Genomic DNA, 22,400 nt, shown 5'->3' on the forward strand with positions numbered 1-22,400 from the left:
AAGAAAGTCTATACTTCTTCTAGGTTGCAAACAACAACGGTTGAAAAAGTAGTAAGTTGGTATCCGATGTTTTCCACAAAGGGGATTATGAACTCAAATCGCAAGTAATTAATGGATAAACAAAACACCATGGGGCACTCAGAAACACTTTGATATACACGTGCAGTACTCGCAAACACACAAAAACATGCGATAAACGCGCATGCAAGCATGCACAAGGAAGACACATAATTTATAAGTATAACAACTCTATCCCCCAATTAAGAAATGAATAATGGTTTGTTTATAACCTCAACACTTAGTGAGTGGGCAGGAAGTAGACTTGAGGACAGAGCAGAGGAGAAGGGGAGGGAGCCATAAAGGGCCAAAGTTTGGGGATTGGGGTATATTTAAGGAATATAATAAGGATTAGTTTAAGAGCATGGGGGGAGTTCCTGCAATATTGGCATTGGAAAGAAGAATAAAAAAAACAAGAGCAAATATAAAGAAAGAGAAAGACCCATCAAAATATTAAGAAATAGGGAAATGGGGTGACTAGAAAAGTGAGAAAAAACAATGTGGGTGTTTGGAGAAGAAAATGTGATAGGAGGAGAAGGGGCAAAGCAATTAGTAGGGATGGATGGGAGTGGGGACAGCATGCTTGTGTGAGGTAAGGAAGTGGGATATAGGGAAGGGCGTGAAATAAAAATACAATGTTTCCTATGCTTACAACAACTGTGTCGAGTGAGGGAGGGTGGATGAGGGTACAAGCTCATACCCCATTACCCACATATGTTTATTCAATCATCAATCCTCCCATTTCTCCATTTTTACCCATCATCCTCACTCTCTATCTTCTCAAAATGCCTATCTCAGAATCCCCACCTAGGAAAGGAAATTACAAATCATCATTCATGAAGAAATGCCATGACCCTTCAAGTTTTTTAACTTGTAAGTTTCAAGGCCATGTTTGGTTCATAAAGCTAAAAGTCAAAAAAGAAAAGAAAATGTAAATAAAAATTTACGTATTTTTAAATTATTTAATCTTTTTATAAAAATATTAAAATAAATTAAATGAATTTAAAACCGGATATATAAATAATTTATGAATTTTAAATTTATTTTCTTATTTTTCTATTTATCTTTTTCTTGTATTTTTCCTTAATTTTTTTTTTTGAGAACCAAACTTAGTTAGAGAATAAGAATATGAATTTGATGCATATATTTTTTTTAATATAGAAATTTTGAGAAAATACATTTGATTTTGAGTAGAAAAAAAATTCAATAACCTCTTGATTTTTCTTTTCATTTGGAAATGAGAAAAATAAAACTTTCAAATTTAGATGATGTCGATATTAGGTCTACTAAAGGGTCTATATTTATCATGAAATTTTTATTTATACTTGGTTTCATATCTTAAAATCTTAAATTATCTTTTAGAAATCCTATAAGAGAAAAATAAAATTTAATAATAATGAAAAAAAATATTTATTAAATAAATTTTCTTTGAGAAGGTAAAGGAAATATGGAATAAATGTAATTGTACCAAAAAAAAAAGTGGCCACGCGCGCCAATATGCCTAGTGTTTGTAAATGGAAGTTGGTAGAAGCGTGGGAAGAGTAATCACGTGCCACTGAAGGCCTATATATACGCATGGAGATGAGAAGTGAGGCAAGAGCGGTGAAGAGGAAGGAGGGACTGCTTTACTTGTTTTGTTTTTGTGACACTTGTTTTCAAGGCTCTACCCCATAGAGGCTCGAGAGGTAGATACGTCTATTTCTGAGGCATTCGTAATTTCCAAGCAACCCACTGGGAGAAAAGGTTTTAGTCAATACAGCGTGAGATGGAGATTGAAGCTGAAGTGGAGCAGTCTAAATTCAAGAGGATTTGCGTGTTCTGCGGGAGTAGCCAGGGGAAAAAGACTAGCTATCAGGATGCTGCTATTCAGCTTGGCAAAGAATTGGTATTCAATCAATTTGTGTTTGTTTGTTTTTTCTGTGTTTTTCTCTCGATGAATGAATGTTTTTTTGGCTTTCTTTAATGGGTTCTGTCTTGGCTTTCGAATTTCGAGATGGGTTTTGCCTGAAATCAATTGAAGTTGCTTGCTTTTGAAATGAGATTTTATTGTGTGCTGGGTTTGTCTCTGTTTTGGTTTATGCAAGTGAACTGTTCTGAGCCTTGCATGTTAATAATGTCTTTGGCTCTGTTTCTTGAGCAGCTCTCCTTCTCTCTCTGTCGTCTCTCTCCTCTCTCTAAATGTCTTTATCAGGGGGAACCCAGTTAGAATCAAACTACTTGCCCATTTTGGAGATGCAAACTATGTGCTATGTTTTTCAGATGGTTATGTGGAATATGTCCTTTCTGTTTTTCATTTTTGGGTTAATTTTATTATTCCCAATTTCACCTCTTCTTCTCTTCCGATACTGGCCTGTACGCCTTTTTCTCGCCCTCTCCAAACATTAGAAGACATGGATTACATGAAGTTATCAAGTAGTATTAATATTGAAGGAAGATTGAAGAAATCAATCTTTAAATGTAGTCTGAGGAGCCGCAATCTCAAATGGGTTCACCTCAGTTGTTTCCATTAATCTTGAAGATAGAAGTTTATTTACTCTCTCTGAGCTGCTTTGGCTGTGGTCTCTTGAAGGTCTCAAGGAACATTGATTTGGTCTACGGAGGGGGTAGCATAGGCCTGATGGGTTTGGTTTCTCAAGCTGTTCACAATGGTGGCCGTCATGTTATTGGGTGAGTCCCTGCCCTTTCTTTTTCTTCTTCTACTTCCAATCTGTCTTCAAATTCTCCAATAAAAGATCAAACAAAAAGATGAAGAAACAACAAGAAATCAGCGAATTGGGTCTGCTTTTCATTGTTGTTTTGTGGTTTTGTTCTCCATAACAGCTGATTTTTGTCATGTTGTTGTCCCTCCTTCTCTGCAGAGTTATTCCCAAGACGCTCATGCCTCGAGAGGTATGTCTGCTAACTCTACCCAAAAAAGTTTCATGCCTTTTCTCATGAATAAAAAAATTACAGATTCTTTTTTTTTTTCCTTCCTTTCTTCCATGGACCGGCTTTACATTTTGCTCCATTTTCTTATCCACCTCCCTTTCTTTCTTTTCAAATCTTTATATCACTTTCCATGCCTCTAGCTACCTTTTTTTTTTTTTAATATATGTTTTTTTTCTTTTATACTGTTTTGTTTTCTTGTTTGTTTTGTTCTTCAAATCTCTGTTTTTCTGGTGGAAAGTTGATAGCCTTATCCATAATTGTACACGGGGTAGCTGGCATTTTACCTTTATGTATGCTTATATATTTTTCTGATTTTGTACTGTTTTCTTCTACTATTTCATCCTTATTTGATCAGATGAGCTATGATCAGCATTTGTTTTCTTTTGTCGTTTTTTTTCCTTGGCTTTTATAAAGTTAGATTTTTATATATATATATATATCTATATTTTTTAAATCTATCCACTTGGTACCGTATGAATTACTAGATGGAGTTGAAGATCTTGGTTTAAGTCCACCATTCCTGCAACTCTCATCATTGATTCACTGCACAATACTCCAACTCTATATTTCTCTCTACAAGTTTCCAAATTTTCTTTTCAAAAAATAAAGAAGTAAATATAAAATCTGTGGTTTGGTGCCCTTTTTCAGCTAACTGGTGTAACAGTGGGGGAAGTGAAGGCAGTTGCAGATATGCATCAAAGGAAAGCAGAGATGGCTAAGCATTCAGATGCCTTTATTGCCTTACCAGGTTGGTATAAACTACAAAAACAAAAACAAAAACAAAAATTCTCACTTACACTAAAATCTCCAAAGCAAATCATGAAAACATGAAGACCATCAGGTGCTTTTATTTTTCTAATTTTGGCATCCAAGATTCACCATATCTCTTGTCTTGATTCTTTCTCACAGTTGCTAAATCATCCCTCAATAGTAAAGAAATCCTTGGTCTGATCCCTCAGTTTCTATTCAGTAAACTGGTACAAAATTTTGAAAGGGCCCATCTCCTGATTCCTATCAGATTGGTTAATTAATCAGGATTTTCTCCCTTTGCAAGTTGGAGCTTCTTCTTTGAGCTTTTGCATGGGCAAAAAAAGTTGATCACAGAAAAAGCATCTTTTAATCCTCCTTAAAGATGCTAATCAAGTTGGGATTATCCTGATACATTTATACAAGAGATTGTTAGAAGTGGAAAAAGGAATTTATCATGAAAAGTTGTGAAAATACTGCACTTTATACTGTTCTGCCTGTTCTATTTTGATGCTATATATGGTCTTGGTAGTCCTGTGAAAGCAACTGTGTGATCAAGCCTAAATTATCATAACTCTCTCAACTTTCTAACACAAAACCCAAGATCCATGATTAGAGAGCAACTCTCCCAACCCTACTTCTTTGACCCATCAACATCTTACACTGAAAATTAGACCCTCTGAAGAACCCAGCTTCTGTTAACCATGCCCTTTTTTTCCCTCTCTGTTATAGTTCTCTAGCCAGTGACCCCATCCTGTGTCAACGTTTGTTTACCATATTAAGGGAAAGCTTTCCACATACACCCTTTTACCAAATAATTTTTGCCATCTAGGAACTGCCCCTAACCCAATCATGTTCACTCATTTTAAATGCTTCTCTTATCCTCATGAGCTTATAAAATCCCTTTTTTATTAGGATAAGCAAGGGCAAGATAGTCATTCCATCTTCCTGGGGGACACCACCACACCCCCTTGGAAAAAAAAAAGAAAAGGACCTCTGTTGCATGATAGTATGAGAGACATTATGACCTGAATGGGGTTGGCAGGGGATTGTGCCTCTGTTTTCAGAGAGGAGATGGGGGTAATAAATATTCTTTGCTTTGGAGTGGGAAAACTGAGAGAGGCCAGCATGGGCATTGAGACCGTCATGGTGCCAATACATGAAACCTTGTCCAGCAAATGGAAGTTTGTGGACTATAATAATCCTGAGTCAGGGTACAATATGCTGCTTACCAGTTACCATCATATGGGCAGTCAGTCCTCCATGGGCATCAAATGAATGGTAGTGGGACTGTAATAAACCTCCCTTGTCAAAGTACATTTCACTAAACATCAAATGTCCAGAGTGAACAGGCAGTTAAGTCTGTCCTTGATGGAGCAAGCCATGAAGACCATGCCCATCAAATGAAAAAGGTTGTGGACTGTGATAATAACCCTTTAGTCAAAGTACATTGCACTAACCATCAAATGAAAGAGTGAACAGACAGTTGAATCAGTCCTTTTTACCCTTTACTAGTTAGAAGTGATCGATCAAATACTTTATGCCTCACTAGTAGTTGTGTTAGCCTATTAGTCTGTGCTTAACTGCCTTTGCGTCTTGAATGTTTTTCTGCATCTCTCTCTCTCTCTCTCTCTCGTGTATCATACCCACTTTCTATACAGTTGTTGCAGTCACCAACTACATTATGATGTGTTGTTGTACTTGGGAACCTTTGGTTATTTCAAACAGAAAAACATGGGTAATCTTGCCAAAAGCAATTAGTGATATGGCCTGATCTCTAATGCACTACATGCAGGAGGTTATGGTACCCTTGAGGAGCTACTTGAAGTGATAGCCTGGGCTCAACTTGGGATTCATGATAAGCCAGTAATTCTTCTTAGCCTATGTTTCTTTGAGATTCTGTTAATGCCTTGTGCAGTGTTTGTTGTAGAGATGAAATTTATATACCTTTTGCAGGTGGGATTGCTGAATGTGGATGGATACTACAACTCCTTACTGTCATTTATTGACAAAGCCGTGGAAGAAGGTTTCATTAGTCCCAGTGCCCGCCACATTATTGTATCTGCCCCAACAGCAGTGGAGTTGGTGAAGAAATTGGAGGTATTTTCACCAAAAAAAAAAAATTCCTCACTCCATTGCTTCTTCTTTCTGAATTGTTATATGTTTTTCAATTCACTTAGTAATTCGGAATCCTGAAATGTACTCATAATCCGTTCCATCTCTTGACTCTGCTCACCGCTCTGTTCTGCAGTTTCTTTAAGTTTTTTTACTGTACAATTTCTTATATTGCTTTCTTATTGTAGGAGTACGTCCCAAGCCATCAGGGGGTTGCTTCAAAGTTGAGCTGGGAGATGGAGCAGCTTGATTATCCTGAAGAATATGATATCTCTAGTTGAAATGAGCATATTACTACATAGCAGATGGAAGTAGATGGGAATCTGGAACTGAAAAGGCTAATTTGGAAAGAAAACAAAGTCGAAATTTCTGTTGTGGGGAATTCATTTTGTAAATTACTATAATTGACATGAATATGTGAAGCTTCGCTATTCCCTCCTATTGGAAATTTAGTCTTCTGTTAAGTTGTTAGTACTAGATTACTATGAACAATTATTCCCCTTTAAATGTTAATTTATTATGTGTTCACTAATTTCTTCGCACTCTTCTTTTTCCTTTTGTTTTTGTGTGGGTGTGAGGGCTTAAAGATGGGCTTCCTAAACAATTTTACAAAATGACAACAAAATTCACTACCTGAAGGGGAGGCTAAAGAGATCTGCCTGATCAAAATTACAAATTACATTGAAAGATTGTTAATGTCCTCGTGTAAGATGATTGGGTTCCCTAGAAAACAATTCCCACAACTGTTATATAGGTCCCTCACAATTCATTGATACCAGAGAGATGAAACAATCAAAGACCAAAAGACCCCAGGAAAGCTGAAAGAAAATATCCACAGACTTGTCCCTGAAAACAGATATTACAAAGCCCATTCACCCAAGGCCTGATATGGAACATGATTATGCCGTATTCAGAATCTCAGATCCCCAAACTAGGGAATGCTGCCTTAATAAATGGGTGCAGCCAGGAAGACAAGAATAAGGCAGGACTATACAAGAAGTCCTAGAGGGTATGATGCAAGGGGACATCTAGCAGAAGACCCTAAAATGAACCCAACGCTAGCCATAATTCTTCGTGATAGACATGAAATTGTATGGTGGAGGTACCTTATCATCGAGTTGTTTCACATCAAACTCTCTTAAATATCTTACATATATTGAGGCTTTCTGTAGGCAAATTTTATTAACTGATCCTGATAAGCCAATTCCATGCTTCTCCTTTCCTTGTCATAACGGTTATCTTATGGATGAAACCGAAATTAATGCACAAAAGTCAGGATCTGGTCAACTAAAAGACTGTTAAGAGTAAATGGTTGAGATGTTTATGGATCATGCAGGCGAGAACAGAAGCAACAGTCCACTAAGAGAGGCGAAATAGTCTAAAATCGAAAGAAGAAAGGGGGGCCAATTTTGTAAGACATGTTTTCAATCTGTTTTCATGTACCTACTTCAGTTAAGGTGCGAGCTTGAGACAACAGACAAGACTAGTCCAACGGAAGACTAGTCCAGCCGATAACAGAAGGGGACCCAGTGGGGTTGAAGGCGAGGGGAGGAGAGGAGAGGGGGCCTCGTCCTGTTCACCTAAAGACCAAGTAGTGGCCCCCCTCTTGTCTGCAAATGGGACACTGACATGTGTTCCAGAGGGCCACATGTAATGGTATAGAGGGAAAGGAAAGACCATGTGCCACTGACGTTTTAGGAGAATATCAAAGCCAAATTTGGCCCCAGTTTCTCCTTGTGGCTTCTTGTGGTTGATACCACTGCCTTGCACTATTGATTTAACCCAAAAGCATTTGGTTGGTAAGGAGTCGATTTTGATGGTTGATTGGTAAGAGACCTGTACTTTGAAATGAGGCTGAAACATGGAAGAGGAATGATAAATGGAAGGCCCTCAACTTTTTTGTGTCTGCTAAAAAAAGGGTAAATTTGCTCTATAATATTTCATTAATAACAAAATGGACTTGTTGATGGATGCATAGTTGCTTGATGTTTTATGGCTAAAGCAGAGAAAGAAGATATGAATTTTGAAACGATCACGTAGCCCTGCAGTTGCTGACGTTGAGAGGGAAAAGCACATTCATCAATCCAATGTAAGACAGCTGCAGAATTTTGCATGGTCATGTTAGGCTAGTTACCACAACTTTGCCTTTTTTCTGTGCCTTTGTCGCTAAAAATGACAGGCATTAAGATAGGATGGCTAGTGAACAGGTAGGCAAAGCAGCCAAAAAAACTTTTATGGATAAGGAAGATATCATAGTCCGGAGATGATATCATCCACGATACCTTTGTATGATTGAACAGACTACCCCTGAAGACGTAACATGTGAATCTTTATGTTAATGTGCTCAACTCATAAAAGTTTTCTGAGTCTTCTTTCGCCCACATATGGTCTTCTGGTTTGATAGCATTCTTGTCATACCCCATTATGCCAATAGCACCAGCCACCCATGTCGCTTTCCTCACTCTTAACCCATATTATTTTTTCCATTTCAACTGCTGTTATTTCACCCATTTGGCTGGGCTATGGGCTTTGGCCCTGTATTTTGATAGTTCAGTTTGCCAATTGGGCTTCCCAAAACGTGGCTAGATTGGTATTTAAGACCAGACCATTGATTCACAGTCCGGAACCTGCAGTTAACCATAAAAGAGGAGAAAAAAAACACTGCTGCCTAACTCCATTGGTTTCTAAAGCAACCAGAATCCGTCCGTAGTGTTTGGAGGAGGTGGTGTGGACGGACTCATCCCTAGACAAAGGTTCAGTCTCATTCTTATTTCCTTGGACTTGTTATCCACTCTACTGGGTGGTTGGGACTATCATTGTTATCGTTAGCCTGGACAGACATGTGACACCAGGGTCTCAAGAGGCAACACTTTTAACTCTATGAGTGACCTGTGACATGACAAGGTGGCACAAGGGTGTAATGCTTTGCACAAAGAGACGGCTTGGTAAGCCATGCCATGGCATGTTGCGCTCCAAAAGTGATTTAGACGAGGCATATCAATGCAGCAACAATGATGCCAATTCAGATAAGATGCCTAAGGCTTGGCACAAGGTTGCAATGCCATGACATGTTCTTGCACCAAGAAGAAGGCTTGGGCAAGGCATGGAGCTGCAACAACAAGAAGGTGGATGTAGGAGCATGTTGCCTCGGCAAAGACCTAATCTGGATGTGTAGACCAAGAGAGGGCTTGACACACACATGAGCTACATAGAGGTGCAAGCAATAGTAGCATGAAGAGTTGGACTCGAAGTAACATTGCCAATCAAGCATGAGCAAAAATCTTGATTCCTATTGTAATTATGAGTAAGACTAAGATTGTTTGTCACTAGTTCAAGTAGGAATGGTCGGTGCCATAACCTATGAGCAAGGGTCCAATTAAAACTAGGATTGTATATTCCTGGTCTAACAAGGGGTGGGTGACACACTACTCTATAAAAAGGGACGACGGGGAAAGCCTTCTAACAAAGAGTTTTAGAGAAAGCATGAACTCACCAAAGAGATTATAAGAGTCATGTTGTAAGTCAAACCTTGTATGGGTTAATAAAATACAAGTTGGGATCAATGTCCAGTGATATGATGTGTGCCTTGTGTGAGATTGTTCCTTGTTGCCATCTCATTGGGGAAAGTGTAAGCTAGCTTAGATGGCTTCTAAGCGCCGCACATATGTGAAAACTTGAGTGGGAATTTCATGGTTGTGACAGTTACTTTATATTTATCCCTTTCGAAGTCTTGTCATATGATTAGTCAAGAGTCAAGCAAGTGTGAGGAGCCTAAACCCCAAACCAAAAAAAGGTAGTGGACTTTGGAGGAAAATAGGGGGCAGTTCACCTACGTTCAAGCCTGAAGCCCCTCGTTACAATCAGTCTATTCCCCTACAATGATGCTCAACAAGTATTTCTAGGCTCCTTATTGATGAATGAAGAGTGAAGATGAATGATTTTCATACTCCAAAAGAATGTTGACATATAAGCTTGGAGGTATTTTGAAGTTAAAAAAATTGACCAACATGTAATGAGCCATCAGTTGGAAGTGAACTTAAAACGAAGCCAGCATGGCAAAAGACACAAAAGTTAGAGGGCTTTGGTAAATTAACTTAAGGCTTAATAATTTAATTTAAGTCATTAAAAAGATTAAATATGTTTAATAAAATAATTTAAAATCATAACTTAAAGCAAAAAAATAATTTTAGGTATTAAATTAAAATAGTTAATTTAAAAGATTTTTGATAAATCAACTTAATGATTTATTATGATTTAATGATTTAAGTGGTATTTATTATTTTATTAAATAAAAAGAATACAAATATTTAATTTTTTCTATTTAGTTAAAAGTAACATAATAATATCAACTAATATGACTAAAGTAAATTTCTTATCTATAAGTCAGTCTAATTATATTGATTAATATCAACAAGTTACTTTTAGTAGAATAAAAAAAATCAAATATTTTGGCTTTATCTATTCAATAAAAAAAAAACAAATATCACCTTAATTTAAGTCATTAAGTACATTAATCATGTTTAGTAAAATAATTTAATATTATAAATTAAAGTTATTTTTAACTTTATATATTAAATTAAAATAGTTAATTTATTCTTAATCTTAAATCTTTTTTTATCTTATTTGCCCACACTATGAATATATTTTAAAATTATGATTCTAAATGCATGACTCATTTTTTATAACAAATATTTTATTGTTATTTTATATATCTATAATATTTTATAAATAAATTTAAAGCATGAATATGAGTTTAAATAAAAAAAAGGATAACTATTAGTTAAAATCATTGAAGGTAAATGTATCAATTTAATGATTTAGAATACATTTTAAGTTAATTTTATCAAATAATCTTAATACTTAAAGTAAAAATGTAAAAATAAGTTTTAAATTAATAATTTAACTTAAAGTCAACCTAAGTAATTAAATAATAAATAATAATAATAATTACCAAATATCCACTTATTCTCAATCTTAAATTCTTTTTACCTCATTTGTCAACAATATTTAGAGTATATTTTAAAATTATGATTCTATGTCTATAATTAATTTTTTATAATAAATATTTTATGATTGTTTTATATATTTACAATGCTTTAAATATAGATGTTTTATAAATAAATTTATTACTTAAAATTATAAAAATAAATATAAGTTAAAATTATAGATATGGGAAAATTAGCGAGGGTAAATGTATTAATTTAATGATTTAAAATAAATTTTAAATTAACAACTTAAGAATAATTTAACTTAAAATCAATTTAAATTATTAAATAATTATTATTAAATTTTATCAAATACCCACTTAGACTCGTAAGCACAAAATAAGATAAGTTCACTACCTAGACTCATGGCTAATGTGGTCTTCTTGCTTAGAAAAAATAGAAAGTGGAGGATGTGCATTGATTTAACTGACTTAAATGGAGCATGCCCTAAAGACAGCTTCCATTTCCCCGAATTAACCAAGTGGTGGATGCTGTAGCCAAACATGAGCTATTGACGTTGATGGATGCATTTTTCTGGCTACACCTAAATAGCCAAAACTCTCCTTTCGCACCACCCAAACATTCAAACGTACCTCAGGATGTTCATGGATATTCCAACGGTTTCAATGTCAAGATCAAGTTGTTGGACACCAGCCCAGAAAAACTGATAAGCAAGGTGGACAGATACCAAAGTTCATGTCCAACAGTTTCAATGTCAAGCTAAAGTCGTTGAACACGAGCCCGGAGCAGTTGATGAGAAAGGTGGGTTAGTTCGAGTTCAGGTCTACAACGGCCCAATAGCAAAGCAACATATTACTGCAAAGCAAACTCTAGTGAATGCAATTAGCATATTGATAAATCCTAAAAAATTGCATACATAGACAATGTTAATCATCACCTTTCAAGGTACTCCAGTCATATATATATATATGGTGATACATGGATGTCTCAACGACTCGTAAAACTTGCTTCCAAGCTTTGTGTCGCCCCTGCATTTGCTTTACCAAATGAAACTGCACTGCCAGCAAACCATTGACCCACCACAAACATTGATTCTACCAGTATAAGAACCAGTACTTCCTCCTCCTTGACATCCAAACATACACTAGGAAGCACTATAACCCAAGGAGGATCACTTTTCAAAGAAAAATGGAGGTGCATTGTTGTTGGTACCAGGGGTCGCTCTTTCTCTTCTGTTTTTTTCTTGGGTTCCTTTGCTTTCCAGCTGATGCAGCAGTAAAGAAGTATCAGTTTGATGTGAGTTCCTAATATACATATTTCTTTTCCATTCACAAAGGTTTCTCATTCATGATCTTTCTTGCATCTACAAACTGAAATATAAACTAGCTGCTCTTCTGCTTCTCTGGGTCTCAGATTCAAGTGAAGAATGTGAGCAGGCTCTGCCATGCCAAACCAATTGTTACAGTAAATGGGTTGTTCCCAGGACCTACCATTTATGTCAGAGAAGGAGATCAAGTCCTCGTCAATGTCACCAACCATGCGCAATATAACATTTCCATTCATTGGTGCATATATTGAATATCCATTTCCATATATTGATATGTACGTCCATTAGATTTAGTTTAAGTTCATATTCACAGATGCAACCGTCTGTTTTACACAGGCATGGCTTGAAACAATTCCGTAATGGTTGGGCTGATGGACCGGCTTATATAACACAGTGTCCCATCAAAACGGGGCACAGCTACACGTACAACTTTCAAGTCTCGGGTCAGCGAGGAACGTTATGGTGGCATGCACACATTTTATGGCTAAGAGCAACAGTTTATGGCGCCATTGTCATCATGCCTAAACAAGGAACTCCATTTCCATTCCCTCAACCTTATTTTGAGGCTAATATAGTCCTAGGTTGGCAGTCATATGATGATGATGATGATCACCTAGAATTATTTGAAATTTTTTGAAGTGGATTGATGGTTTAACATGCAGAAATTCTGTGCAGGAGAATGGTGGAATTCAGATGTTGAAACAATTGTTAATCAAGCTAATAAATTGGGGTTGCCACCTCCTATGTCAGATGCTCATACTATTAATGGAAAACCAGGGCCACTCTTCCCATGCTCTGAGAAGCGTAAAACCCTACTCTCAACTCATGCACCCACCCACCCCCCCCACCCCCCTTTCCCCTTTTTTTCCAAACCCAGAAAAAGAAAATGAAATCTCACGAAAATAACTCATTATAAAGGTTTATTCCATTTAATTTGCTTGTAACCTGACCTAGATCTCTTACTTTGCTTTGTTCCAGATACATTTGCCATGGAGGTTGAGTCAGGTAAAACCTACCTCCTAAGGATCGTCAATGCTGCACTCAATGACGAGCTCTTCTTCGCAATTGCTGGTCATAATATGACAGTGGTAGAGATTGATGCAGTCTACACCAAGCCCTTCACAACCCAAGCTCTCCTAATTGCACCTGGCCAAACTACAAATGTGCTGGTTAAAGCTGACCAATCTCCAAGTCGATACTTCATGGCAGCCAGGCCTTTCATGGATGCGCCAGTCCCCGTGGACAACAAGACTGCTACTGCAATTTTGCAATACAAAGGCATCCCAAACACAGTTCTCCCAACCTTGCCCCAGCTGCCTGCTCCTAATGACACCGACTTTGCATTGAGCTACAACAGTAAGCTAAAGAGTTTAAACACCCCACAATTCCCTGCAAATGTCCCCCTTCAAGTTGATCGCCATCTCTTTTACACCATTGGTCTAGGACAAAACCCATGCCCCACTTGCCAAAATGGAACACAACTCGCTGCTTCACTGAACAATATAACCTTTGTGATGCCTAAAGTTGCGCTTCTGCAAGCTCATTATTTCAATATTAAGGGAGTTTTTAGAACTGACTTCCCAGACCGCCCTCTTGCTCCATTCAATTACACAGGCGCACCACTTACTGCTAATCTCGGCACTTCCTTAGGCACAAGGCTCAGTAAGTTGGCTTTCAATTCAACCATTGAATTGGTATTACAAGACACTAATCTCCTGACCGTTGAGTCCCATCCTTTTCATCTTCATGGTTACAACTTCTTCGTTGTGGGGAATGGGATCGGAAATTTTGATCCCAAGAAAGACCCAGCTAAATTCAACTTGATTGATCCCCCAGAGAGAAATACAGTTGGTGTCCCCACTGGAGGTTGGACAGCTATCAGGTTCAGAGCTGATAATCCAGGTAATCCAATGCAGAAGTACTACAAGCCTCTGCGAAAACCACTCTAAATAAGCAATACATGCACAAATTTTGAAACAAGATATTCATTCACTATTTACATTGGTCTGCAGGTGTTTGGTTCATGCACTGTCATTTAGAACTCCACACCATGTGGGGGTTAAAGATGGCTTTTGTGGTTGAGAATGGAAAGTCGCCTGAAGAATCTGTTCTACCACCACCAAAAGACCTTCCACCCTGCTAGATGTTGCTTAACAAAGAAGAAATCTTGACTGTCACTTGGGGAGCTTCAGTTTCTTCTATATGCCTCCCTTTTTCTATTCTCCTGCAAAAGCTGCAGTAATTCTTTGAGTATGAGAATCCATAATTTAAATGAATTGCTTTATGATTGTTTAGAGGTCTAGATGAGACCTTTATATGTCAATAAACCTCTATCAAGGAAATCGTCTTTTGATTCACTAACATATTTGTTCCTCACAACTTGGGTTTTGAGACTGCCATGGCTTACTACAGAAATTAAAGAAGTGATGCAACTATGCCTTAAAAGGGTTAATGCTCTCTACCGAAGAAAATTTCAGAACTCAAAATCCTATAGCTCACTATAGTGCACCTAGGAGGAGTTCAAGATGACACCATCCAAAAGAATTATAAGAAAACAAAGGTTCTCTTCTCCCACATCAAGCATAACAAGAAAACCTTGGTATAAAAGCAGCTTATATAGACTTGTCAGGCACTATAATTAAAACCTGTTACTACTTTGCATTTCTCTGTCACTATACTCGAAACCAGAGTAAAGGAACAACAACTCATCAGGACAACTATATATTCTACATTAGATGAAGATTTTGATCAGGTTCTCAAGGTACTATTCAATGATGGAAGCCTTCTATTTGGGAAAGAAATATAATCTCCAGCAACAGGTAAATTTTTATGAATTGGAACCACCATTCATACCCAAAGGAAAACTGACTGTAACATAGCTGGAATATATCTACTGAAACCAGCTTATGAGGAAACAGCATTTGCACCAAAAGAAGTTTCTTTTAAGTAGAGCACCTGTTAGCATTTGAGAAGAGCTTATTCCTAGGCAGAAAAGACAATCTAAGGGTCATAGCACCTTCAAAAAGAAAGAATAATAGCAAACAAAACACTTGAATTTGCACGGACAAGGATTGATTAGGAATTTACAGTTACACCATGAAGTTACAGAAGCACAAAATGTCATTGTTACAAGAGTTGAATAGCCAGTGAACCCTGATTTAAACCAGCTAAAGAGGAGCAAGCTTCCCTTAGCCATCCTGGCATATTCATAACACCCTTCAATCTACAAACACCTCAAAAACAGGGGATAAATTCACAAAAGAACATAGTAATCAGTTACCAACACGAACACAAGATACCTAGTTCAATAATAATTGAAGTTTAAGCAAGATCCATAGTCTATTATATGAGAAAGCGCAAGTTTGTGAGAATGCCACACAAATCCTTATCCAAGTCCTCCAAGATTTGGAGGATTTTCTCCTCTACGAATATCCATACTGTGTGGCTTATAGACGCCAAAAAGGATTGTTCAAATTAATACATGAATCCTTATTGCGATCTCCTTTCTCCTATTTTGATGGAAGTTTACAAGCATACAGAAATTTGCAAGTGAAACATGAGGATCAGTTATGAGTGAGGTGAATTACAATATACCTTCTAAACGATGATATGGTAATTTGATTGTTATCTAATATGCAACAAAAGGAATTTCATCTATCTAGCAATCAAAATGTATAAAAGGGAAAAATAAATAAAATACAGTGATGTTATACTGTAAGTTTCAGTCTAAAATATTCAATTGCCCAACTCACCATGTTCATGATTTTGGTGGCCATTTGAAGAGGATAATGGTGTCTTTACATCGCCCGGCCTTGATTTTTTTGAATTGCAACGTTGTGATTTTTGCCTAAAAACCAACATTTTGGGAATGATGTTCCAACTTCTCTTCATCTTCACCAGCTTCTGAATCTCTTGTTTCATGCTCAAGCACTCTTTCTCAAGCTCCAAAACACGCTCTCTCATGTCATCAACACCAGCACCATGATCTTGTTCAGGGTCCACTTGATGGGAACCATCAGTTTTGGGGATCCCAAGGTTGTCATTGGGATCTTGTGAGTTTGCAAGATTGTCGGACACAAAGAACCAACCAGAAACTGTTGTTCGGAGGCGAAGCTGTTCAAAGAAGAGGACTTGGACAATTACTCGGAGAGGTAGCCTCTCATTCTGAGCAGCATGGGTGCTGGCCTCTAATGAGAGCTTCTGGCAATTCATGAGTCTGCAGATCTGCTCTCTCTCCGAATCTATAAGCCAAGGATGTGCCTGAAAAATTGTGATATGTGTTAAGCATTTAGCATTTTCAGAACTAGACATTGTCACACATCAACACATACATATGCTGATGTACTTGTTGATAATGTTCCCCAATCCAAGCTAGCCCATATGCTAGCACCTGATCCAACCCCTCCCTACACCATCTGCAGCTTACCATGGTTCATAGTAGGCTGCTTTCCCGGTTCTGATCCTAGAGCCAGCAAAAGGAGTTTCACACAATTTGCCAGCAGAACTAAAAATATTTTATCTTAGTTAATTCAGTTGACTGGCAATTGCCATCTGATTAGACTGGATTGAGACATGATCCCACATTATTTCATTAATTTCACTGAACAAAGGAGGCTTTTTATTAAATGTGAAGATAAGATATAGCCATTTCCAAGGTTCTCTTATTTCAACAAACTTTTATCATTGTATATAAAAATATTCTAGTCATTCCAGGGTTCTGTTTCAATTTTTATACAGGAAGTATCATGAACATGGGATTCGCCAAATACTCTAGATTTCTTTACCTTAAGGTATAGATCAATTGCATGGTAAATGCTGTCATTAACTGGTCTAGCATAATCAGGTACTGCAGCAGCAAGTGACTGAAATTTTGGCAACTTCAAATTAACATCTGGCGCCACCTCAGCAAGATATCCATCCACCAGATTGGCCACCAACATCACTGGTGTCAGGCAATCAGGCCCATCCATCAACTTTCCCTCCTCAACTATACATGGAGAAGCTGTTGCAACTGCAGTATTCTCCACTGACATGAAATGATCAAGAATCCTCTGAACACAGTCTATATCATAGAGGGTTTCCACTGAATAACCCATATTTGGTATAAGAAGATCCTCAAGTACAGCTTGGTCCAATTGGGTTCCTACCCTCCTCTCCAAATTTTCTCTACATAATGAACTTGTATGCAAGATCATAGCTGTTCGGAGCAGCCTAAGAAGAAACTTAGTCGATGTGACCCCCTTCCGATTAGGAAGTAAATCCACAATATCTTCTAGGAGAGCCCTTTGATCTGCCTCAGAAGGAGTGGGAATGGTTGTCCCTGGGTTGACATGATTTGTATCCTTGAAGCTAGATTGTCTATTCATCAAGGGGAGATACCTCTTAGCATAGAAAATGAGGGACCCAGCAACTCTCTCAGGCTTCATCCCTCTCAATTCAACAGCTTGCATCATTCGTTTATAGAAAGGTAAACTAAGGAAGGACACATCTCCATACCACCAATCTTCACGCACTGATTGTGGCTTATTCACAGTAGATATTCCATTCCATAAGACGACACCTGCTGGACTCTGCACATTGGTACAACCTGACACAGGCCAACCAAATAAGGTTGGGTCTGCACAAGCTTTCATTGCCAATGAATCGATGCATCTTGAAACAATATGAAGATCCTCAGCATATGGTAGAACTTCACATGTTCCAAGAGCTTTTATTGAGTCCACCCAATTGCTGAAAACTTCATTGAGGAAACCCTCTGTTTGTGCAATAAGATTTCCCTCGCCGTAATTTTCATTCATTTGAAGGTACTCTGCCGCACACCTAAGGCTGACTATGTTCAAAGAAGTGAGCTCTATTTTAACACCATAGCAAAATTTTGTTACAAGTTCAAATGCCTTAGCCCCACCAGGTAATTCATGAAGTTGTAAAACACAATGGGATCCATCCTCATTGGAGCAATTTTCTATAAGCTTTTCCAGTAAACCACTTCTTGAAAGCAATGGAAACTGAAAGAAATGCCAAAACAGGGGCGAACAAAATTCAGGTGAAAAGGAAAAATTGCATGCTAGTCATAGAAAGCACATGCATTAATAAAGTCCACATAGAAACCAAAACACAGCAACAATGTTAATGGTTAATGAAAGCCAGGTAGAAAAAGATTGCACCTTGTGGAGATTAAAGGACATTTCACCAATTTCAACAGCAACATCGCTTGGAAGTCCAGTTGTACAAAACCTGAGATCATGATGAAGCTTCGTTAAAATACAGAAAAATCCTACTGGAACAGCATTGTTCATGGTAACAAAATAAATTATTCAATCAAACCACATAGATGCTAAGGGAAAAAGTTATATAGTTCATGAACCCCATAATCCCATTGAGCAAGGGCTGTGATCCCTTTTATTATCACAACAATCCAGTCTTCTATTCTTGCAGATGGTGATGATCAAATGCACCCCTCAAAATAATCTCAGACAGATTATCACAAGCAGCTAATGTGGTAATCTTCTGAACCTCATTGTCTGATGTGCAACCGTTAAATGGTGGTTGAACCATCCTGATTATCGATTGTACAACCTCAAGAGTCAACCATTAGCAGTACAAAGTTGTGGCTTTAGCAAGTGATAAACCAGTGGATGATATGGAATCAAAATGCCACACAAGATACTTTGCAAATATATATGCCAATCAAATTCATATCTGCCAGGCAGCTATAATGGTAATGTCCAATTGCAGTTTTGAAATATTAATAAAGTCATTATACCAAATCTGAAATTTACAAAATCACCGGATAGCAGTATGATATCAGTACATCAAACCCAGTCCTCTGGCCTGGATGCTTCTATCAACTTTCGACTATTTCAAACAATCACACTGTTATCTAGGGTCCAACAAAATTTTCTCCCTCTTCCTCTCTCCCTTCACCCAAACAGGAACCATAGTTTGCTACACCCCATTGATGTCCATATGATTGTGGATTCATTTTTGTAGCATGCCTACTCAATTCTTCACTTCTGTTTCAATGTGCTTACGCTTGAAATAGTACGTACCATTAAATAAATAAATAAAAAAGCATAGAAAACCCTCTGAAATAAAGAAAGAAGGATTATGATCAACTTTTTATTCAATGATTTAGATCCCATAAATCATACAGCTCAACTTCAATCTTAGAAACTCTGTAAGTGACAACTGTGTTTTAACTTCAAAATCAACTTTTTATTCAATGATTTAGATCCCATAAATCATACAGCTCAACTTCAATCTTAGAAACTCTGTAAGTGACAACTGTGTTTTAACTTCAAAATCAGACCATTTAGGCTTAGTTCAAATGCCCAGAACAAACAAGACAATGTTTAAGTAAACTTCTTGCCTTTTTCGTGGTGCGGTGGCAAGAAACTTCATATGATACCTATTCTAAATATTCATATTCAAATTCAAGTAACAAATTCCCAAATGTCGTATTTCAAAAAAAAAAAAGGAAAATTGAAGCACACCCACATCAGATTTCTTGATTTAGCATTTGGATTAAATACCGAAAAAACCAAATAAAAAGGAAAGAAAGAAATGGAGGTTGATGAAGCTTACCAGGTATGGCCTTCACGGTGAAAGGCTTCAGGTTTAGAGCCCAGCTTCATGCATGCCATGTGTTGTTGTCGTTCTGAAATGGGCATAGCTTAGAACATTGAATGAGATCATGAACACGGCGAAAGCGGAGAAAAAGAATGAGAAAGAGAAAGCGAAAGAGAAAGAGGAGTTCCGAGTCTACAGGAATAGGTAAAGGAGAGAACGAAACATTCTGTTTCAAATCTCCTTGGATTTCTCCGCCCTCTCCACCTTCGATTTTCACTCACTTTTACTCTAGTTTTTGCCATCTCGCCATTTACATGTTGGTCCTGTTACCCCGACTCCCACTGTTGCATCACGCTATCTTCCATGGGATTTACGTGAATAATTAGAATTAAGCCAATAAAAAAAAAATTTAAATTGTTTCTTCTACTTTTAAAATCAGGAAATACAGAAAAAAGATTTTATTGGACCGGCAGTATTGTGGTATGAGAAGGAACATAGTCATCATATTCGAAAGGTAGCTTGAATAATCAAATTCCTGAAGGAATTTGGGTCAATTATAGAACTTGACTATATTAAGATAACTCTCCTATTTCTTCACACAACATATTATCGTATGAGTTTGTTTTGGGTGAATGGATGGAGGCAAGTTTATGATCAGTCACCACAGTATGGGCCACCTTATATTTGGGTCACCCTTGTCAGGCCCGTTTCCAATTCGGTCCAGATCAAACCACCTTCTTAAACCGTTTCAACGACGTCTCCGAGTACTGTCCTGTACTCTCAAAAAGCATACACAGACAGCTGAAATTAATCAATTATAAAACATTGAAAAAGGGGAACAGGTGTTGTGCACCAACGGGATGGGCCCTCAATCTGAATGAATATAATGCGCCCACAACACCACGGATCCAGTGTTCCAAGCCCATGGGTTTGGGCATAGAGCGCGGTGGCCTTTGTGCGTAGTAATGTGTGATGTGAAGTTGTGATTCTTGTGAACAGCCAATGGGATGACGGCGCCAGCATCGGCAGCCGAAGCGGCAGCGCAGCCGCCTCGGCCACTGTGTCAACACGTGTATGATTTAATGTGGCTACCACCGTGGCACCCGCCACCCATCTCATCAAAGGAGCCGACGCACCCGATTGCCTGCAAGTACAACTGCCACATGCCCTCGCTTTTAATTTCCTTTCTGTTTCGGGCTCACCCGTGAGTCCGTGACTCAATACCTTTCTCCTTGTGTTTATTTATATAATAATATTTAATTCGCATGGAAATTATCATAGGATGGGTTTATTTTTATATTTATATTTAAATTTCCTTATTTTATTGTATGCTATAAATTTAACTATAGGAATTATGTAGTAGCTATAATGTTGTTTGGGACTACAAGCTTTTGATCCTATTAAAAAAGAGAACAGTACCAGAAGAGAATACTACTGTTTGGATGAATAGAAATTATTCACAACCCATCCCTTTTTTGGAAGCCAAAATTAGAGGAGAAAATAAGTCTAATTAAGATTCAGTCCAAATACGACAACACAGGTTAGAGATGCTCTAAAAACAGGAAAATAATGTAAAGCTAAACGAGATAGGCCTGGAGGTGGAATCACGGACAGGGCAAAAATGAAAGGAAATGAAATGGGTAGGGGAGAGGAGAAAATGGCAAATACTGATTCATTTAATGGAGTGACTGACTGACTGGGGAATCCCAAATGGCAGTAGAAGAGGAAGGTATTGAGGGCAAAGGCCAAAGGGGCAGCGTCGAGACAGAGATTCGGGAAGTAAGCGAGGGGGTTGGAGGAGGGGGGCCGTCACAGTCTTCACGTGGGGGCAGATATCCCTTGACAAGGGGACATCAAACCCCACGTCATCTTTCATCATCCTCTGACACGTGGAAGATTCCCCCAGCTAGTCAACTTCCACCCATTCCCACACCAACTGCCTACTTTTTGTTGTCTTGTAGCTGTCACCATAGCCCGCTCCTTTGTCTTTTTTTTTTTTTTCTTTTTTTTTTCTTTCCTCTCACATCAGACATCAACCCCCTCCCCACCAAATTATTAATCAGGTATATTTATATACAATTATTATCCGCTTCAGTCTACAAAGTACAAACTAATCGTATACATCCAATTTCCTTTTTCTTTTTACTTTCAAAAAACAAATAATATTTCCAAAAACAATAATTTGTGGTAGCCTGGCCCTGATGTGGGTGGGTTAGGTGGCCTTAAGGGAGTGAAGAGCGTGTGCATAGTAATGGATGGCTTGAAAGGAATATGGATAGGGGGTCCACCCTAATGCCCAGGGAGTGGGGCAGGCGTTTGAAGCGAGTTTTAAAGATGGAAGAGAAGAGATGTCCGGAGTGGTGGGCTCAATTTGGTTCGCTTTGTTGTTTCTTCTCCAACCATTCTCATCTCATCTCATTCCTTTGTAGGCCCCCTTGCAGCTATTGTTTTTGTTCATCCGTCTCCATCTCTCTGCCCCACAACAATCCTCACGGTTATTAAATATTTACCCCATTATATGAGATCATAGCACCCCCTTCATTTATTTCTGATTAGTTACAGACGTCTTAGTTTTAGTTTTAGCATTCTACAATGATAATAGATTGAAAAACTTAACTAAGATCTTTTTTTGTATCCAAGGTCTAAATTAATTAGACAGATGTATGAGCTACGCGATCTTCGAGCTCGAAATTAATAACCTTACCTAATAT

The 22,400-nt window shown here is 37.8% G+C and overlaps 3 protein-coding genes across 5 annotated transcripts; 2 read left to right on the top strand and 1 right to left on the bottom strand.

Annotated features, from left to right (window-relative positions):
* Nucleotides 1-1,668: 1,668 nt before the first annotated feature.
* LOC117919749 (cytokinin riboside 5'-monophosphate phosphoribohydrolase LOG3) lies at nucleotides 1,669-6,379 on the top strand. Of its 2 annotated transcripts, XM_034836995.1 has the most exons (7): nucleotides 1,669-1,942; nucleotides 2,627-2,724; nucleotides 2,916-2,946; nucleotides 3,634-3,733; nucleotides 5,528-5,598; nucleotides 5,689-5,832; nucleotides 6,036-6,379. In XM_034836995.1, exons 1-7 carry the CDS (start codon nucleotides 1,823-1,825, stop codon nucleotides 6,126-6,128), a joined length of 657 nt encoding a protein of 218 aa, XP_034692886.1. In that variant the 5' UTR covers nucleotides 1,669-1,822; the 3' UTR covers nucleotides 6,129-6,379. The 2 variants fall into 2 exon arrangements, with proteins under 2 accessions (XP_034692886.1, XP_034692887.1); XM_034836996.1 differs by lacking the exons at nucleotides 2,627-2,724; nucleotides 2,916-2,946.
* A 5,540-nt stretch (nucleotides 6,380-11,919) lies between these two features.
* LOC117919790 (laccase-11) lies at nucleotides 11,920-14,483 on the top strand. The gene is made up of 6 exons (XM_034837043.1): nucleotides 11,920-12,089; nucleotides 12,207-12,358; nucleotides 12,457-12,701; nucleotides 12,796-12,924; nucleotides 13,099-14,022; nucleotides 14,133-14,483. Exons 1-6 carry the CDS (start codon nucleotides 11,982-11,984, stop codon nucleotides 14,261-14,263), a joined length of 1,689 nt encoding a protein of 562 aa, XP_034692934.1. The 5' UTR covers nucleotides 11,920-11,981; the 3' UTR covers nucleotides 14,264-14,483.
* LOC117919789 (BTB/POZ domain-containing protein At5g03250) lies at nucleotides 14,269-20,085 on the bottom strand. 2 transcript variants are annotated; one of them, XM_034837042.1, is made up of 6 exons: nucleotides 19,886-20,085; nucleotides 19,705-19,777; nucleotides 18,285-18,354; nucleotides 16,905-18,125; nucleotides 15,873-16,380; nucleotides 14,269-14,353 (listed from the first exon to the last, which is right to left on the bottom strand). In XM_034837042.1, exons 2-6 carry the CDS (start codon nucleotides 19,761-19,763, stop codon nucleotides 14,337-14,339), a joined length of 1,875 nt encoding a protein of 624 aa, XP_034692933.1. In that variant the 5' UTR covers nucleotides 19,764-19,777; nucleotides 19,886-20,085; the 3' UTR covers nucleotides 14,269-14,336. The 2 variants fall into 2 exon arrangements, with proteins under 2 accessions (XP_034692933.1, XP_034692932.1); XM_034837041.1 differs by having other exon boundaries at nucleotides 19,705-20,085.
* Between the last annotated feature and the right edge of the window lie 2,315 nt (nucleotides 20,086-22,400).

This window comes from Vitis riparia, chromosome 8, assembly GCF_004353265.1.
Source record: "Vitis riparia cultivar Riparia Gloire de Montpellier isolate 1030 chromosome 8, EGFV_Vit.rip_1.0, whole genome shotgun sequence".
NCBI classification, from domain to species: domain Eukaryota; kingdom Viridiplantae; phylum Streptophyta; class Magnoliopsida; order Vitales; family Vitaceae; genus Vitis; species Vitis riparia.